General features: G+C 41.3%; 1 protein-coding gene across 3 annotated transcripts in view; it reads left to right on the top strand.

The window, feature by feature from the left end:
* The window catches only part of filip1l (filamin A interacting protein 1-like), a 197748-nt gene that overhangs the window by 76246 nt on the left and 100740 nt on the right, over positions 1-20762 (top strand). For 2 of the 3 annotated variants that reach the window (XM_055645006.1, XM_055645009.1), the window contains exons 2-4: positions 1006-1301; positions 3229-3402; positions 11091-11269. In XM_055645006.1, coding sequence (XP_055500981.1) covers positions 1038-1301; positions 3229-3402; positions 11091-11269 — 617 coding nt within the window. In that variant the 5' untranslated portion in view covers positions 1006-1037. The remainder of the gene's footprint in view (positions 1-1005; positions 1302-3228; positions 3403-11090; positions 11270-20762) is intronic. The other variant, XM_055645008.1, reaches the window with a different exon arrangement.

A 20762-nucleotide genomic window follows, 5' to 3' on the forward strand; every position in this document is an offset into this window, starting at 1 on the left:
CGTTAGTGCCACTAGTCGATAGTCAGTGAGGCACGTTGCCTTGCTCTTCTTGGGCACCGGTATTATTAATGCCCTTGTAAAGCAGGAGAGAACCTAAGACCTCAGAAGTGAGAGGTTGAAAATGTCCGTAAAAACTCCAGCCAGTTGGTCCACACAGGTTTTTAAAACACGCCCGGGTATACCATCAGGTCCAGGCACTTTCCGAGTGTTCACCCCTCTGAAGGATTTTCTCATGTAAGCCTCTGTGACTGTGACCGAAATGCCATCACGGCGAATGGGGGCTCAGAAAGGCGCATCAGTATTCTCCCTATCAAAGCGTGCGTAAAACATATTGAGCTCGTCAGGGAGTGATGCTTCGCTGACATTTGAGCTGCCTCCTGATTTCACCTTGTAGGAGGTGATGGCATTCAAGCCCTGCCACAGTTGCCAAACATCCGTCTCATCCTCCAGCTTGGAGCAGGTCCCTTTTGGCCTTTTTGATGGCCTTACCAAGGTCGTATCTGAACCTCTTGTAAACCTCTGTATCTCCAGACCTGAATGCCCGGGACCTGGTCTTCAGAAGAATGCAGATCTCATGGTTCATCCAAAGCTTCTGGTTAGGAAACACTCAGAAGGTTTTTGTTGGGATGAAGTCCTCCCCACATTTCTTTATGAAGTCTGTAACGACTGTGGCAAATTCATTCAGGTCCGTTGCCGAGTCCCTGAACATTGCCCAGTCTACAGACTCCAAACAGTCCCGGAGTTGTTCCGCTGCCCTCCAATCTTGGTGTACTCAAAGACATTCTATTAATTTCCCATATTTATATTTGGAGCAGTATGATTAAAGAAAAAACGTATTGAAACTATCTATAGGCTTTCAGATGATATATCGTCGTCGCAAATGTCCTCATTTTTATTCTCTTTATGTATCAATGGTTTTAAAATAGTAAAAATATTTAGCTATGTTTAATTGAGACTGCTCTTTTGAATGAAAATTCAGATAATTTCATTAATTTCATCCAAAAGTACAGATGTGTTTTAAACTATCGTAGTTGGAGATGCGTTCAAGAAGCAACAGCCTGGAAAGCTCATCCAAGAATAAAAGGTTGCATCAAAGGCCAAGATCACGTCATCAAAATTCTGAGAAGGACGAATTACACTCAGGAGCAATTAAGATAAACAACCAAAGAGAAAGAGACTACATGGAAGAGACAGGCACCGTTTTGAGAAACCATAAAACAAGGACGTCGTCCAAAAAGCATGACGATCTTTCTCGAGATGACCTGTTATTTCTGCTCAGTGTTCTTGAAGGTGAAGTAGAGGTCAGTAATCTCCATTATATCTAACATTTTTTAAAGTTTGAAACAAGAATACTTGCCAATGATCTGATTGAATCATGTTTAAAATAAAATTAGCAAATGGTTAAGTTAAATGCAAGTACACCACTGATGATTGGGAAATCATGCACTCTTTCCACTCACCCAAGCCCTCATTCACAGCCTCCCTTTCCCACCCACCAATGCCCTGCCTTCCTGGTTCCCACTACTAGGGGTCTGCTTCCTGCCCTCCCTTTCCTCTCACCTTCCTGCTCTGCCTTTCATCTTTTCTGGATCTCTGGAAAATGTATTATAATACAGTCTATCATTTAAAAACATGGGTTAGGGTATAAATAGAAATTACACCCACTTGTCCTGAAAATATAATCGTTGGGCATTGTCAAAGTTCTGAGAGTGCTGGTTGTCAGGGTTTTATGGTACTCTGGAGTCGTTGCATCGTTGATTTTAAGACTAATTTCATAAAATCATCACCAGACCGAAGTTCAAGCAGCACATCATAACACAAAAAGAATGTGAATATTTTCCATTTATATGTTTATAAATCAATCTACATATTTATAAATCTAAGCAGCTATATCAGTTGGAATTTTGAAAAAAAAAATCTTACCTGATATTTCCTCAGGTTCCCGAACTGCGGCTTCCCTTCTCAAGTCGGTGATGGCCAATACTGCATGGAAAGACACATGATTTAAATGATGAAAAAATACTCACAGCAATTAATTACTGACATTACAATGTATTGACAAACAAAAGGAAAGACAACTTAAAAGTGCTCCATACAGACAGCACCCGTGGTCAGGATCAAAGCCGGGTCGCTGGCGCTGTTAGGCAGCGACTCTACCGCTGCGCCACCATGTCGCCCTTGTAGCCATGTTTTCCAAAGCATTTTTCACTTGGACAAGATAATTTGGAACATATCTACGCAATTTAAAAGATTAAAAATATCTTTAATGAGAAATTACTATTTGGTTCTTCCAGCTAATAACTATGTGGTACACAAATCTAATAAGTTTCAATCACTAGATTTCTTCCTCTTTATGGAAATTGAATAGATTTATTAATATCACAGCAGCTATAAATCTAATTTCTCAAGCAATTATTTTCTGCGAGGCACAGCAATAACTCACTTTATCAGTTTCTGTTTTCACCAGTGACGGAATGCAACATGGTTTTATTTTGCATATTAGTTATTATCTGTTTCTGTCACCTTGTGCACATCAATTTAAGCTATAATTTGCATACAAAAAATTAACCCACAGAAACATTGTTTTCTGCAGACAACACATTTTAATCAGTAAGACCTGACCTCAAGACCAGGGATGGGGGTAATAAAACAGGACAGAAAATGAATGTTCCCGAAAAGTGAGAACAGAGCATGCACTGATATGTAAAGCCAATTTACCAATTGCATCAGATTGGAAGGTCACCTTTATATTTCAGACAGTTCTATTTTATTTTGTACCCAAGAGACATTTAACTCAAAACTGGACTAACCTAACCAACATAACATGAAAAATAAACATGGCTTCTAATTTATAATAATATTTATAATAATATAATCATATTAATATTGATGAACATGGCAATGTTTTCATTGCATTACAAAGGGAGACATTTTTAATTTCTGCCAAGCAAGTTCACCCCAAAACATCTAAACACTCAAGAAGGTAGACAAAAGTGCTGGAGAAACTCAGCGGGTGCAGCAGCATCTATGGAGCAAAGGAAATAGGCAACGTTTCGGCCCGAAACGTTGCCTATTTCCTTCGCTCCATAGATGCTGCTGCACCCGCTGAGTTTCTCCAGCACTTTTATCTACCTTCGATTTTCCAGCATCTGCAGTTCCTTCTTAAACACTCAAGAATAATTTGATGGTATTCAATATAATCAGTAAACTTCTCGTGCATTTATTTAGGCTCGAGATGAAGTCATAACTGTACTAAAAGCAGAAAAAATTGACTTAGCACTTCTGGAAGCACAGTATGGATTTGTTCTGCCAACAAAAGTACTACAAGCTCTGCAACGAGACACAATCCAAGCAAAAACCGATTCACATCAGGAAGACATCTATGAAAAACCAATGGTAGAGGTATGTAGTTTATGCAAACAACCTAAAGCTTTTCTGTAGAACTCTAATTAATTGCCAAATTATAAACAAAGAGCAAGTTCTATTATAACATTTAATATGAAACGTTGTTATCATTTTCTCTGTCCCTATCCAGTAATAAAATAAGGAAGCCACTTGAAATCCAACAAGGCACCATGGGTTTCTTGCCTTTTAGGTTATTGTTTACATTGGCAAATGCTATGAAACTTTGGCCTAACAACTGCCTGCAGGAGAATATGGATGCCAAATACAGGTATTGGTCTATTATTGTCATATATACTGAGATACCATAACAACATTTTATTTGCGTGCTATCCAATTAAATCAGATCATACTTTATACGAGTACAATTGTGCCATACATAAGTACATCAAGCTGTACAAAGAGAAAAATACCAGAGTGCAGAATATAGTGTTGCAGTTTACAGTTTCAGAGAAAAAGTCCAGTGTCCACATTGAAGATAGTTTGGAAGATCAGAACTAGCCCCTAACTTATGAGCCCCTAACTTATGACACTCAGTTGTCTGATAACAGAGGCTATTCCTGAGTCTGCTGGTGTGTGCCTTCACTTTTTTGTATGTTCTGCCTGACGATAGAGGGGAGAAAAGGAACTGATCGGTCGGATTTTGTTGGCTGTTTTCCAGAGGCAGCATCAAGTCTAGATGGAGTCGATAGTGGAGAGGCTGGCCTGTGTGAAGGACTGGGCCACATCCCCAACTCTGCTATTTCTTGCAGTCTTCTGCAAAGCTGTTGCCAACCAAGTTGTGAAGCAATTTAATAGCATAGCAGTAATCTGTAGAAGATGGTAAGAGTTATTGGAGATATGCAGAACGTACTTAGTCTCCTGAGGAAGTTAAGGCAGTGGTCTGCTTTTTTGGCCGCAGCTTCACTGTGGTTTGTCCACAACAAATGTTTGTGATATTTACCCCAATGAACTCTCAAGCATTTCCACTTTGGTTCCATTTGTGCTGATTGTGGCGTGTACGCCATTACACTTTCCGAAAGGGACGGCACGTCGGTAAAGTTGCTGCCTTACAGCGCCAGAGACCCAGGTTCGATCCCGACTACGGGCGCTGTCTGTAAAGAGTTTGTACATTCTCTGGGTGCTCCGGTTTTCTCCCACAATACAAAGACATACAGGTTTGCAGGTTAATTGGCTTTGTTAAAAATTGTGAATTGTAAACCTGCAAACTTGTAGATGGTGCGAGAGCAGAATTTGGCTGCACAGTCATGAATAAAGGGAGTGTAATATTATACACTGTGCATCCTATACGATAGGGAGTATTGAAAGGGGCTGAGAAGGTCAAGGATCCAGTGGCAGAGGAGCTGCTGACTCCTAGGTCCTTGAGTTTGGATGAAATTATGGTGTTGAAGTAAGAGGTTGTCATTACATAGGTGTCCTTGTTATCTAGATGTTCCAGATACAAGTCATGTCCAAACTACAGGACATATGAATCAGTAAACTCCTCTGCCATTGGATCCTTGACCTTCTGACCTATAGTCCACAATTAGTGATATGTGACACCATCTCCTTCACAATAATTCTTAACACTGGTGCCCTGCAAGGATGTGTTCTCAGTCCCCTACTATACTCCCTACACTCATGACTGTGCGGTCAAATTCAGCTCTAACTGCGCTTACAGGTTTGGTGTTGCGGTGGGACACTCATGAACAATGACGAGACGGAGTACAGGAATGGGATTTAGAACTTAGCAACATGGTGTTCAGACAACAACCTCTCCCTCAATGTTAGCAAAATAAAGGAACTAGATATCAATTTCAGGAAGCGTGGTTGAGTACATGGCCCAATTGGCATCAAAGGTGCAGGTGGAAATGGTTGAGAGCTTGGTGTTCCTTGGCTAAATATTACCATTGTTCTGTCGTCGACCAATCACATTGATGCAACAACCAAAAAGGCACACCAACACCTCTATTTCCTGAGAAGACTGAAGTTCGGCATGTTGCAAATGACTCCTATAACTTCTACAGATGCATCATAGAAAGCACATCGTTGGGTTGTATCACAGTTTGGTTTGGGAAAGCTCTGCTCAAGACTGCGAGAAATTGCAGAGAGTTGTAGATGTAGCCCAGTCCATCACACCAACCAGACTTCCTACCATTAACTCTATCTAGATTTCACCGCCTCTGAAATGTAGCCAACATAATCAAAGACTTGTCCCACGATGGTCATTCCTTCTTTTCCTTGATTCCATTGGGCAAAAGATTTGGAAGCTTGAAAGCACGCACCACCAGACTTAAGAACAACTTCTTCACCTCTGTTATCAGGCTGTTGAACTGTCTTTCCATAAGTTAGCGTATTGGCCGATTAACCTCTACCCCATTGCAGACATTGTACTTTGTCAATGGAACAAATGCACTACAATGTTCTATTCTGCACACTGTATCTTCCCCTTTGCCCTTCAGTTTGACTTGATTGTATTTATGTATAGTATTATCTGATCTAATTGGATAGCATACAAAATAAAGCATTTCACTGTACTTGGTACATGTGACAATAATAAACCTAAACCTAAGGGAGATGGCATCTGGTGTGGGCCTGTTGTGATGAAAGACAAACTGCAGAAGGTTCAGGCTGTCTAGAAAGCTAGAATTAATGTGCACAATGACCAGCCTTTTGATGCACTTCATGACTGTGGATGTCAGAGCCACTGGGCAGTAGTCAATATGGCAGACTTCCTTGCTTTGCTGGGGTACACAGATAAGAGTGGTCTTCTTAAAGCAGATGGTGTCCTCCAAATGGATAGTGAGCGGTTAAAGTGTGTGTTTACTCCTGACAGCTGGTCCAACCATGCAGATCCTGAGGACGTGGTGAGGGCTCTAGCCAGGCCAGTTGTATTCAGCTGATATGCTTTATCACCAGGTTAATGCAGATTCCATTCCTGTGAACTGCTCATAGCCCACACAGATCGCAAGTCAGAAATGTGCCTGCAAGTTGAGTTCCACATGGCAGAAACACTTGCACACATGTTCAGGCTGCACATGAGTAAGCTACGCAGAAATTGTACTCTATCTGCATGAAGCAAATACTACCCAGTTTAGGAAAAGGGGAGGTGCAACGAGACCTGGGTGTCCTTGTACATCAGTCACTGAAAGTAAACATGCAGGTACAGGAGGCAGTGAAGAAAGCAAATTACATTTTGGCCTTCATAGCGAGGATTTGAGTACTAGAGCAAGGAGGTCCTACTGCAGTTGTACAGGGTGAGACCACACCTGGAGTATTGTGTGCAGTTTTGGTCGCCGCATTTGAGGCAGGACATTCTTGCTATTGAGGGAGTGCAGCGTAGGTTCATCAGGTTAATTCCCGGGATGGTGCGACTGACATCTGATAAAAGAATGGATCGACGGGCTTATATTCACTGCCATTTAGAATGATGTGAGGCGATCTTATAGAAACATGTAAAATTCTTAAAGGATTGGATAGGTTAGATGCAGGAAAAATGTACCCGATGTTGGTGGAGTCCAGAACCAGGGGTCAGTCACAGTTTAAGAATAACGGGTAGGCCATTTAGGACTGAGATGCAGAAAAAACCTTTTCACCCAGAGAGTTGTGAATCTGTGGAATTATCTGCCACATACTGGATATATTCCAGAGAGAGTTAGATATAACTCTTGGGGCTAACGCAATCAAGGAATATGGGGAGAAAGCAGGAACGGGGTACTGATTTTAGAAGATCAGCATGATCATATTGATCAGCCACGATCATTTTGAATGGCGGTGCTGGTTCAAAGGGCTGAATGGCCTACTCCTGCACCTATCTTCTATGTTACCCCTTTAAATGCTGTTGTATAGTATAATTAAACTAACCTCAAGTATAAATCTAAACTCAGACCAACCTAAGCTTTTCAGTACAATGACTAGCCACATAAAGACTTTCACTACCTCAGTCCCGGTGCATATGTTTGGGGAATAATGTTTATGGATGCTGGCAGTTTATCAGTGCCTTGTTCAACAGTTACTCCTCATGTACATGCCGAGGACAAGTCTTTGGCTATTTGACCAAAAGGAAATACTACAGACAGCCATAGATTGACTGTGTGTGACAGGAATTATATCATTAAGTATCATCCATTGTGCTGGAGTTCCATTTTCTTTACTTGATAGTTCTGATCATCATATGAACAAGTATGAATCAGGGTGATACGATTGCAAGAATAGTTTAGCATATTCTAAACTGACATATTTTCATAGGAGCCTTCCATTTAATTTGAGATGTAAATAAACATAATTAAAAGCCAAGTTTCAGAATAGATTAGAAAGAGGTTCAAACTCTACCAAGGTTGAGATGTTTGTCAGCACTTCATTATAATGATTGGTGATTACAAATGCCCAGAATAATTTTATTTTAAATTTATTTTACTTTAAAGACCAATACATGAAAGACCAAATATAAGATTGCGGCGCTGCCTTAGCAGCTGCGGCTCGCCTGCACTCCGTCTGATTTTTTTTCTTTTTTTTGTTGTTCTTTTGTCCTGTTTTAGTTAATTTTTGGTTATTAGGTTGTCTTATGTGTGTGTGTGGGGGTGTGGTGTGAAATCGGGGGGGGGGGGGGGGGGGGGGGGGGGGGGTTTTTTGTTTTTGGTCTCTTCCTTTGGGGGGATGCGACTTCTCTTGTCGTATCCCCCGTCTCCGTCTCCGCCTGCGCCGAGGCCTAATAGCGGAGCTGGCGGCCTCGGAGCTGAGGCAGCGGCAGCGGCGACCCGGCCTCGGAGCTGGGGCAGTGTTCCGGCGGCAGCGGCCACCCGACCCGACCGCGGGCCTAGTGGACGACATCGTCGGGAGCTCGCAGGCCACAGGTTGGTGACCTGTTCTCCGGAGCACCCACAACAACAGCTGCGTCCGCTGGACTGGAGGGCCGCAGCTTCGGCAGCTTCGACCGCCCCGGGCCGCGGAGTTGAACCTGACCGTTTGCGGAGCTCGGATTCAGCCGCGGGACTGACATTACTTACCATCGCCCGGCGGGGTCACAACATCTGAAGCAAAGATAGGATCTGAAGCCTGGATCGCCTCGGCGCAGAGGGAGAATAAGAAGGGAAGAGACAAAGACTTTTGCCTTCCATCAGTGAGGAGGTGCCTGGTGAACTCACAGTGGTGGATGTTAATTTGTGTTTATTGTGTGTTTTTGTTATTTTTACTATATGTAGGACTGCAAGGCAACACAATTTCGTTCAGACCGCAAGGTCTGAATGACAATAAAGGCTACTTTGACTTTGACTTTGATTGGAGAACATTGACGTGTATTTCTTTACAATATCTGCCTTTATTGAGCAGAACAGTGTCAGCAAAGGAGGCACCTCATCTCTATAATTACTTCTCATTAAAAAAAACAAGTTATAACTGTTGGCTGTTGTGGGAATGGAATATTAAATCCAGTCCTCGTAATATCCTAGTGTGACCAACACATACAACATCAAGTAATGCCTTTGTGGAGCAATTAAACATGGTTCCTCTTTTGGCTTAATTTATTTTAACATTTAAATCAATGCAGTTTATCGAAGTCAGCAGTGAATATAGCTTTTCACAGCAAATATAATATTGTGTCTTAAAATTGGCTCATAGCCTGGATTCAGTTATTTTCATCAAATATCTCTCTCCAAGTTTCAGGTGTGTGAAAACAGCCGATCCACAAATAATTAATCTGAAATAAAAACAGAACATGCTGGAAATACTCAGCAGGTTAGGTGGCATCCGAGGAAAGAGCAGTTAACGTTTCAGGTCCAATACTCACTGGTTCTATCCCACCCTGGGAACAATTTACAGAGGCCAACCTACACGTCTTTGGAATGTGGGAGGAAGCCAGAGCGCCTGGAGGAGACCCATGCAGTCAGAGGGAGAGCGTACAAACTCCGTACAGACAGCACCCATAGTCAGGTTCTCCAGCGCTGTGAGGCAGTAACTCTCCCGCTGCGCAACTGTGTCACCCCATATGGGAACTGACCCACATGGTTTATAGAAAATAGAATAAGAAAGTCCTCCAAAAATGCATCAATGTAGTTAATTGCAAAGGTAAATAAAATACAGCTGATGGTTTCACCAGCGATTGTACGAAGGCAGAATTTTACAGAAGTGCGAACAGGTGTCCCAAAGTTACACTTTTATAGAAGAAAGAACACTAAGCTTGTCAGTACTCTGATTCAAGGGAAAAGGATATTGTGGTGATGAAGTTTAGGCCGGGGATAGGAGATGATGGGGTTTGGGAACCTTCTATTGCTAGCCACCAGAGGGGCGGCACGGTGGCGCAGTGGTAATGTTGCTGCCATAAGGCGTGGAGGAGTGTGGACTTGGTCCTGCACAAAATCTTCGCGCGCCACCGGCCTGTCGCGGAACTGACGGCCAAAGTGGGACAGGCCCAAGACCCTGGCACGGCGCAACGTCTCACCTCCAACAGCAGCAGAAGCAGAAGCAGGCAAATGATCGCCGAGCTCGGCCTGGGGCTCACGGCCGTTGCGGATCCGGATCCGCCCCCACTTCTACTCCCAGAGCGGGGCCAAGACGATTGGAGATAGACACAAAATGCTGGAGTAACTCAAAGGGACCGGCAGCATCTCTGGAGAGAAGCAATGGGTGACGTTTCGGGTCGAGAGACAAGACTTTGCCTTCCATCACAGTGAGGAGGCAATGAATTGTGAGTGTAAATTGAATTGGTTGTGTGTCTTGTAAAATTGTTTCTTTTTGTTGTACGGCTGCAGAAACCAAAGTTCCTAACGGAAAAATAAATATCATTGAATTGAATTGAATTGAATTGAGACCCTTCTTCAGACTGAAGAAGAGTCTCAACCCGAAACATCATCCATTCCTTCTCTCCAGAGATGCTGCCGGTACCGCTGAGTTACTCCTGCATTTTGTGTCGATCTTCAAATGACGTCATGTGCTCCAGACGGCTGTGCGGACGCATGATGATGCGCGCGACCGGCGCACGTCAGTCGCTACTGGCCTGTCACGTAAATGACGGCCCAAGTGGGACAGGCCTTTTACAGCGCTTGCAGCACCAGAGACCCGGGTTTGATCCCGACTCCTGGTGCTGTCTGTACGGAGTTTGTACCCGTGACCTGCGTGGATTTTCTTCAAGATCTTCAGTTTCCTCATACACAAAGACGTGCAGGTTTGTAGGTAAATTGGTTTGGTATGAATTGTCCCTAGTGTGTGAAGGATAGTGTTAATGTACTGGTCGGTGCGGACTCGGTGGGCCGAAGGGCCTGTTTCTGCGCCTTATCTCTCAACTAAACCCTTTCTGAACCTAGGTTTTGATCCTAAATATCGACATACACCTTTTGCATTCATGGATGCTGCTTAACCCACCGCCTTTTTCCGGATTTCTATTTCTCGAATGAGGCTAAATCTGCTAGTTAAAAATAAATTCCACTTCTGACTATTCAAACTTTCAGTTAACACTCTTGATTGAAATAGAAATCATTTACTGTGAAGTTGTGGACCATGCCAATATTTTTACCCTGAGCATGATCACAAAAAATTGTTGGTTGGAATTGATACATATTTCCTTATTGTTTTCTAAATGGTTACACAAGTTACAGAAAGACTCCAGTAAAATGCATAATGACACTCCAGCTGTAATTATTAATTTTTAACTTAATGTATTTGTAATTAACAGATTTTACGGCATACAAATACTCATAATGTTATTTTAAATGCAGCTTGACAGACTAGTTGAGAAACAGAAAGAGACTCACAGGCGGATGTTGGAGCAACTACTCCTCGTAGAAAGATCTCACAAGCAGACAATAGACGATTTGGATGACGAGAAAAAAAAGCACGTGGAGTACATGGAAAAGAGTGACGAGTTCACCAACCTCCTTGAACAAGAACGCGAACGGTAAGTTAGCAAAAGTGTATTCTATGGTCCACCGTTATAGACACCAGTTAAACACTGAAATTCACAATGTTGTAATGTGGAATTCCAGTAGGAAATGGACAAATTGCTTCATAATATTTATAGCTACAATGAAAAACCCATGGGTTAGATTTTAGTCAATTTTATTCTATTTGTCAATGGCACAAATATTTCTCAAAAATAAACTAAAGAAAGGCATTTTGGAGAACAGGACTCTACATTAAGAAAGACGCAATAGCCTTCAACTGCCTGAAACTTGAACAAAAAGACGAAAAGCTGGAAGAACTGAACAGGTCAGGCAGCATCTGTGAAGGGAAATGGACAGACAACATTTTGGACAGAACCCTTCTTCAGACTTGAGAAAGGTCCCGAACCAAAACGTCATCTGTCCATTCCACTTCATAGATGCTGCCCGACCTTATATATTGCTGGAGGAAATATATAAGTTCCTCCAGCACTTTATATATTTTGCTCTTAATTCATTAAAATACTTTTATTTTCAAAAATAGAAGTGTGGTAGAAATACTGTTTAACATGTATGAATTATTCACTTTTTCACAAATGCTTTTTAAAATTGTTTTTAATAACTGGTTAGCAGCATATTCAAGTGGAACATTCTGTGTGTGTGTGTGTGTGTGTGTGTGTGTGTGTGTGTGTGTGTGTGTGTGTGTGTGTGTGTGTGTGTGTGTGTGTGTGTGTGTGTGTGTGTGTGTGTGTGTGTGTGTGTGTGTGTGTGTGTGTTAGAACTTTATAACTGATCGCTGATTGGAAGTTATGAACATGAATGCAATTATATTAAATTTGGTCTGCACTAGTATTTTCAAATAAACATCATGGGATCCCCATGTTGAAACAATAGTACAACGATAATTCACTATCCGACTGTTCCAATTCCAATAGTTTGGCATCTGGTTCACTGGTTGCTGCTTCTACTGCTCACTTTGAACACACCAGAGCCCTGATTCCTAGGTTCTCTTTAATACATCAGGGTCCTAATTCCATTACTCTCTCTCACACAGCGGGGCATCAGTTCCTGCACCCTTTCATATAGCCGGGAACCAGTTCCCATGCGTCCTTTCACACCAGTTCTTCCACTCTCTTGAAAATCACGTCATTCTGTTTATCACAATCTCTCAAAAGTTTTTCATATTATTATACTGTATAACACCTACAAACAATAAATGAAAAGAGCATTGGAGTATTAGTAACATAAGATACGATAATCAGGAAAATCTGCTCATCCACAAGCATGCTGCATTGATGTAATTTTACTGTATTCACAAATTTCAGAACAGATGCTAACAGTGGAATTTCAGAAATGAAGGTGCACCAGCTGAACATGATATTGACATTATTGTAACTGGAATAAAGTTAAATTATGATTATTTGTTGAAAAGCAAAAAACTAAATCATTCCATGCAATCGGTGCCTTGATTTATCTACGCACATATAAAATTAGACAAGCTTGCTGTTAGTTTTGAAGACTGAAGGTCAATTAATGCATAATGTGCAATTTTATTTTAATTCATCTGAGAATTAAATGCAAATAAAAGTCAAGATATTTGTTACTTTAATGAACTGCTCAAATTGCAAGTTAAAATGTTGTATTACTTAACTTGTAAACACAGGTGACAATCTAATTGGGATTGACAGTAAAGTTAATACAAATAATGTCTGTCTGCAATTAGTACCACTAGAGTGCTGTCAAAACAAGAACGTGTTGACTGACCGCTTGGCTAAGCTCAATACTTTAGTGAGCTGATAGCTTGCATTTGAATAGCCGGGTCATTTGAATGCTGGGTCTTCAAAGTAATACAATAATACAATACAATTGATAACTGCATTTCAAAGCTCGATATTTTCACCTCATTGAAGAACGTATGATTCATGTTGGATCCAAATTGCTCTTCATTTGGGGATCAACAAAGCAGCAGAAAAATAAGAATCCATGTACTCTAAAGATCCTATCGGACCTGCTGACTTACTCCAGGACTGGAGTTACTCCAGCACTGTGCCATTTTTAGCAGATAAATAAGATGGTTTACTGCAATAGTTATTCTTATCATAACAACCAAGGACCAACATTTTCCCTCAAGTAACTACAAACAGATCAAGTCCCATTCAGCTTCATTGGGCCTCGGTGTGCAGCCAGACTAATGTGTGTTGCCTATATTACCTATACTTTAGAGGAAATTCTTTAGATATGAAACACTTTGGAACACCATAAACTCAACATCTCCTTCAAAAGAAGTACTATGTTAACAGCTGCAAACTAGCTAATGCCCTGATGTGCAAAGATTAAAGCTGGGCCATTGCTCTGCAAGAAAGCGGGGATGCTGTCACCCATCTCATGTCAGCTTCCGTTGAACATTTTACTCAAATACTTACAGATTTGATTTGATATTAAATGGAGAACAATAGCACTTTCTACACTGGTTGTCGTGCAGCAACTTTTCCTAACGTAGCTAAGTGGTTGATTTGGTCATGATATTTCTATATGTGGAATATAATTTAAAAATCTGCATTGTACCCACCCTTCCAGACATGTGGATTGTTTGTGATGCCAGTGAAAAGAAAAAAAAACTTTTTTATTTTTCTCACTTTATCAGTGTTTCCGATTAAGTCAGAGTCAGTATCTGGAACAAATTCTATCACAACACGTCAGTCCAGAAACAGTTGGTAATTTATTTTAAAATGTGTAATAATATTTTTTAAATACTGCAAAAATAATAAACAGGCCACCGAACCATCTAAGTATCCTGCATATTGTGACAAAACGTTTCCGTCATTTTCATTAGATGACATAAGCATCGCAATAAGTGGCATTAGTATTATATTAGTTGTCAGCACCTATTTATTGATTTTTCCTAATTGAATGCATGGAATATAACCTAAACCTCAAGATAAGAAAGCACAAACGACTTTCTTTTTCCGTTACTGTTGGACAGTTTGCAGGAGTTGTCCATAACAACTCTGAACACTTCCCCGAATGAATCTGAAGTGATCAGAATGACGTCCATTATTATTATTTAGATCACGATATTTTGGACCAATTTATGTTGTTTTTCAATGTATTGGAACACTTTTCATTCTAATTCTCACTTTCTGAAGTGATCCAAGATGATTAATGAAAGATTATGTTATAGTTTTATTTACAAGTAAATCTAAAAAAATCTAAAATCTGCCGATGCTGGAATTCTGATATAAAACAGAAAATGCTGTTACCACTCAGCAGGTCAAGCAGAATCTGTGGAAAAAGAAGCAAACTTAATGTTTCAGGTGAAAAACCCTTCACAGAACTTGGAAAATAAACAAGTTCCTGATGCTTGACTATTATGTTTTTTAATGGCCTCGTTCAATAGAGGGACTTGTTCAATAGGAGACTACCGCTACGAGACGACAAAAACGTATCTCCATATTAACTTAACCTTCATGTAATTGTACACTATTGGCTGAAACTCACTGTTCCTTCCCAAATTGTGTAAAGGTAAGAATGCAGTAAAAGGGAGGAAAAAAGCATAATTTCATAACGTTTAAGATAGTTTTGGATAGGGATCAGACTGGTCCTCAGATGATCATTACATTGGAACTGGGGAGAGCAGATCAGTAGTGGCTGTTTGGGGTGGGGCGGGTTGAATGTTGAATCCACATATGACATGTGGGAATCCTTTAAAGGCCAGCTGGTTGGAATTCATGACCAGCTTGTTATTCTGAGGATGAAAGATAAGGCTGGAAAAGCTCAGGAACTCTGGATGACAAGAGATATTGCAAGTTTAGCCACAAGTAAAAAGGAAACAGAGTTTAAGTAGCTAAAATTGAACAAGGCCTTTGAGGAATATAAACAAAGCAGAAAAGCACTTAAACTAGGAATCGGAAGGGTAATAAGGTTTAAGGAGAAATATTATACATATATTTAAGGTATGGGAGTGGCTAGGGCAAGGATAGGTCCACTCACAGACAAAGGAGGGAACATATGCCTGCAGCCAGGGGAAATAGATGAGAATCTGAATCAGTATTTCATATTGATATTCACCAGTGAGGAAGAAGACATGGAGGATGGTGAGAGCAGGGAAGTTTAGAGATACAGTGTAACAACAAGCCCTTCGGCTCACAAGGTCCGTGCCGACCAACAATCACCGATACACTAGTTCTTTCCTTCAAACCTGCACGCATTTGTAATGTGGGAGGAAACCGGAGCATCCAGAGAAAACCCACGCAGTTACAGGGGGAACGTACAAACTCTCTATAGATAGCACCCTTAGACAGGATCGAACTCGGATCTCTGGCACTGTAAGGAAGCAACTCAACCGCTGTGCCACTGTGCCACCCTAGAGAAGGATATGTTGATATTCTAGGGCATGGTGTGGTTGACCCTTGAGAAACATTATTATGGATAAAGGTTGAAGTGGTAGGAAAATTACTGGAGAAAATTCTTTGGAACAGGATTTACTCACATTTAGAAAAGCATGGACTTGAAAAGAAAAGTCAGCATGGCCTTGTGTTGGGGTGATACTGTCTCCAAAATTCAATTCAGATTTTTATAAGAAGTGACATTGACAAGAATAGGGCAGTGGATGTTGTGTATATGGACTTCAATAACCTATTTGACAAGGTCCCTCATGGTAGACTGGTTCAGAATATTATATCACATGGGATACCTGGGGAATGAGTAGTGAAGGAGGAGTGTTGCTCTGACTGGAAATCTGTGGCGGGTGGAGGTCACAAGGATCAGTTCTGAGATTTCTGTTGTTTGTGATATCTCTAGCTGAAAATGTAGGTGGTCTGATGAGTACGTTCACATATGACATATAAATTGGCATTGGGGATGATGAGGAAAGTGTCAAAGGATTCAGCAGGATATAGATAAACTGGAAATTGGCATGGCAGATCGAGTTTAAATGTGAACGTTTGCATTTCGGGAGATAAAATGTAAGCCGAAAGTATAGCATTAATGGCACGACCCTTAGAAGCATTGATGTACAGATAGTACTTGAGGTACAAGTCCATAGGTCCCTGAAAGTGCAATGCAAGTGAATAGGTGGTGTAGAATGTTTACAGTATGCTTGCATTCATCAAACAGAGCATTGAGTGTAATAGTTCGGAATTTATAGTGTCGTTGTATAAAACTTTGGTTAGACCACATTTGTAGCCTTTTGCACAGTTTTGGTTGCCACTATGAGTAGACTTTGGACAGAATGCAGAAGAGGTTCACCAGAATGTTGCCTGGATCAGTGTATTGGCTATAAGGAGAGGTTGGACAAACCGCTTTCTTTCCTTGCAAGAAGGTCTTGCAAGTGTTAATCAACTGCTTTGAATAATGTTGCCGTAATGATTAGAAAAGGTAGTTACCATTTCCTTGCAGTCCTAATAACAACCTCCAGATGGAAAAAGTTGGGTGTGAGAATGTTGAGGTAGTGCTGAATCCATGGCAAAATATCTGATAATGTTTTTAATTGCTCTGTATAACATCACATATAGTGTATTTTGGCAGCAGAAGCAGCTGTCACCCTTCCTTCCATGGACTTCTAAAATGTTGCCAAAATGTAGATATCCTGCATTTAATTGTGAACATACAAATTACTGCAGCATGTTTCCTGTGTTTTAATTTTGAAATATTACCCTTTTGTTTACGGGTCAGAGTCCCACTTTCTCGGTCACTCTGAAAAAGATAAGAAGAATGCTAGGTTTTGTAACTGAGTACTAACATTTCCACATTAAATTAAGAAAGGACACTGAAGGTTTGGTAGGCTTTGTAAATAAAATTTAATTTCTCAATTCCACAATAGATTAAGTTAAACCTAATGGTTCAATGTAATTACTTATTTTAACTTTTCAACTACGACTCAAAGCATATTTTTCATTTCAGGCTACCGTCGTTAAAACTGTAAGCATTCTGAGCAATCGTTGGCAATCTAATTTGAAGTTTGTGCTCTGCATGTGCACTTTGAAATGTACTGGATCAATGAGGAAACCATAGTCATAATATTTCCCAGGAAGCAGGGAGGGCAAAGTCACTCAGGGAATGCCTAGAGACTGGGGATTCTGCCAAATTTAACAGCATGATCTTTATGTCGGTTTTTTTCCCCCCCATCTGTTTCCTAGCTAACAACCTGCTAAAGTAGCAACCACCAAAACCAGGCAGGAATACCATCAGCAGAAGACTGCTGCCAAACACATTGGGGACAATCTTTGTAATTCAGGAGAACAGGGAAAAAGATTCTAACATGGGAGGCAGAGGCACGGTGGATCATAAGATCATAATATATCGGAGCAGAATGAGCCATTTGGCCCATGGAGTAAGCCCCGCCATTGATCCTGGCTGATCTAAATTTCCCTATCAACTCCATTCTCCTGCTTTCCGCCTGTAACCTTCGATATCCTTATTAATCAAGAAAATAGCAAGCTCTGCTTTAAATTACACAATGATGACCTCCACATCCAACTGTGGCAATTAATTCCACATACCTACCATCCTCAGGTTAAACAGATTCCTCCTCATTTCCATTCTAAAGGTATGTCCTTTTATTATGAGGCTGTGCCCTCAGGTCCTAGACTCTCTTACTACTGGACACATCCTCTCCACATCCACTCTACCTATGCAATACCTTATTCGATAGGTTTTGAATGAAATCCCCCCTCATCGCTCCAAACTCCAGCGTGTACGTCCAGAGCAATCAAACACTCCTCTTACGTTAACCCAATCCCTGGGGTCATTCTCATAAACCTCCTTTGGACCATCTCAAATGCCAGCAAATTCTTCCTCCAATATTGGGCCCAAAACTGCTCATAATATTCCCAATGTGGTCTGACCAGAGTCTTATAAAGTCTCAGGATTACATTCTTGCTTTTATATTGGATATGTCCTGATGATGCTGACTGCCTCTTTGTTGCAGTGACTCTACGGTGGTGGGGATGCCTGTATCCGTGATGGACCAGGCAGTGTTCACCACTCTTTGTAATCTCCTTCGTTCCTGGGTGTTTGAGTTACAGAAGAAGGCCATGATGCAATCAGTTAATATGCTCTCTACCGTACACCTGTAGAAGTTCAAAAGTATTCGTCGACATACCGAATCTCCTCAATCTACTAAGGAAGTAGAGGGATTGATCTGCTTGTGTTATGATTGCATCAATGTGCCAGTCCAGGGCAGATCGTCAGTATGCCCAGGAACTTGAAGGTGTTGAATTCCTCCACCCGTCGATGAAGTCTGGTTTGTGGATCCTCAACCTTCTTCTTCTCAAGTCACCAATCAGCAGCTAGGTTTTACTGATGTTGAACGCAAGGTTGTTGCTCAGGCACCATTAAATCAGACGATCAATCTCCCTCCGATATTCTGACTCATCAATATCCGTAATTCATCCCACACGGGTGGTGTCGTCAGTAAATATAAAGATGGAGTGGGATCTAGTCATGAACATAGAGTAGAGCAGAGGACTGAGCACACAGCCTTGAATTGCCCCTGTGCTGATGGTTATCCAAGAAGAAGTGTTGTAACAAATGTGTGCCAATTGTGTTCTGTTGACGAGGAAGTTGAGAATCCAGTTGCAAAGGGATATGCAGATACCCAGTTCGCTGAGCTTTGTAACCGGTTTGGAGGTGATGATGGTGTTGGAACGCTGAGCTTTGTGGCCAAACCAACCTCACAAAACACTTAATCACTATGGATGTTGGTCCACTGGTCGATAGTCATTGAGCCATGTCTCCTTACTTTTCTTGAGCACTAGTATTATTGATGTCCTTATAAACCAGGTGGGAACATCAGACCTCAGTGACAAGAGGTTGAATGTGTCTGCAGAAACTCCAGCCAGTTGGTCCATACAGGTTTTGAGAACTCAACCAGGTACACCATCAGGTCCTGATGCTTTCCGAGAGTTCACTATCTTTAAGGATCTTCTGACATTGCTGGTGCATATATGTAGTGGTGCTGCCACATGACATATGATATATTCAGATAAAATGGGCATTAGTCTGTGGTTGCATGACAGGGTAGACCTTGCCACTGGTTGTACAGCTATCATCTATCGAGTTAGGAATAGTGGAATAGGAATGGGGGAAAAAAGAAAGCCCATTTCTGACCATGGAAATTAAAGAACACATTCCAATCCATTACATAACCTCAAACACAAATCTTTACAAAACATATCTTCCTTTTGTCAGTGAGCATCACAACACCCAATCAATCATAATCCAAAAATGAACATCAATGCAAAATAGAAATTCCAAACCAAATTCCAAACTAATGAATCAGTGCCACGTTATCAAAAGGCTTATTAATCACCCTTCTGCATTTTCTTGAAACCAGTCTTCCCTGTGCTTTACTTTGTCCTCGTGTTTTTTTCTCGATGTTTACCTAGAGACTGCATTGTGGCCACTGGTTCTGTGAAGGAAGCTTCAGATAGTCCTGGAGGATCTAAGCTGGTCTGGACCAAGGTGACCATCAGTGGACAATATCATCCCGGCAGAGGGTGCAGGGATCTGGACTGGCTGGTTGGCATAGCAAAGCAAATTGGAAAGCCACAAGGGTGGTAAGGTATCCACAGAGAGAGACAGTTTTGAGTCCACAACGTAATGAGTTCCTTTGCATACAAAACATCTCTCCACTTTGGAACACCACCACCCAAGATCTTCAGTGCAGGGTAATCTGTCTTCTCCCATGATATAGACACAAGGAACTTAAAGGAATTTAAACAAGGAATTTAAAAATAAATTGGATAGGCATATGGATGAGAAGGGAATGGAGGGTTATGGTATGAGTGCAGGCAGGTGGGACTAAGGGGAAAAAAAAGTTGTTCGGCACGGACTTGTAGGGTCGAGATGGCCTGTTTCCGTGCTGTAATTGTTATATGGTTATATGAACTACTGATGCTCGTTTACAAGAAAAGGTGCCACATGCTGGAGTTACTCAAGCATTTCTTGTCTCACTCATGATATGCTATTTTCTAATGTTTCGCACATCAGATGGATCTACCATAATTAGCAGCAGCTAAATGCACTTCTCTTTTAAATAGTCAAGTTAGCTTTCACTTGGGCTTGCCATCCATAATGTTTGTGCACTGCTGAAGCGCTGGTGCTGTAAGGTTAGTAACTCAGCAAAAGATACTCTGTTGTGTCTCTTGCTGGTCTTTCAGTTTAAGGTGCTGTGCACAACAGAATGTTGCAGATGTTACTTTCCATGATCAAGAACTAGGCACCTGACTAGGACTCAGGCACCATGGAAAAAGGCCACTGCACAATGAAGGACTGAAACCTATGCAAAAACCTGTTGTACTGCTTGCTGCAGAAGGTTACGAAGGAAGAGTAGAAACAAGGGTCTGCAGATGCTGGTTTTACACAAAAGGACACAGAGTCCTGGAGTAACTCAGCAGGTTGATACTACAGTAAAGGAATAATGCCATTTGTACTGAGAGCAGCAACCTTTGATCAAAGTGTTCAAGAAGGAACTGCAGATGCTGGAAGATAGAAGGTACACAAAATTGC

This window comes from Leucoraja erinacea, chromosome 13 (genome assembly GCF_028641065.1).
Source record: "Leucoraja erinacea ecotype New England chromosome 13, Leri_hhj_1, whole genome shotgun sequence".
NCBI lineage: Eukaryota > Metazoa > Chordata > Chondrichthyes > Rajiformes > Rajidae > Leucoraja > Leucoraja erinaceus.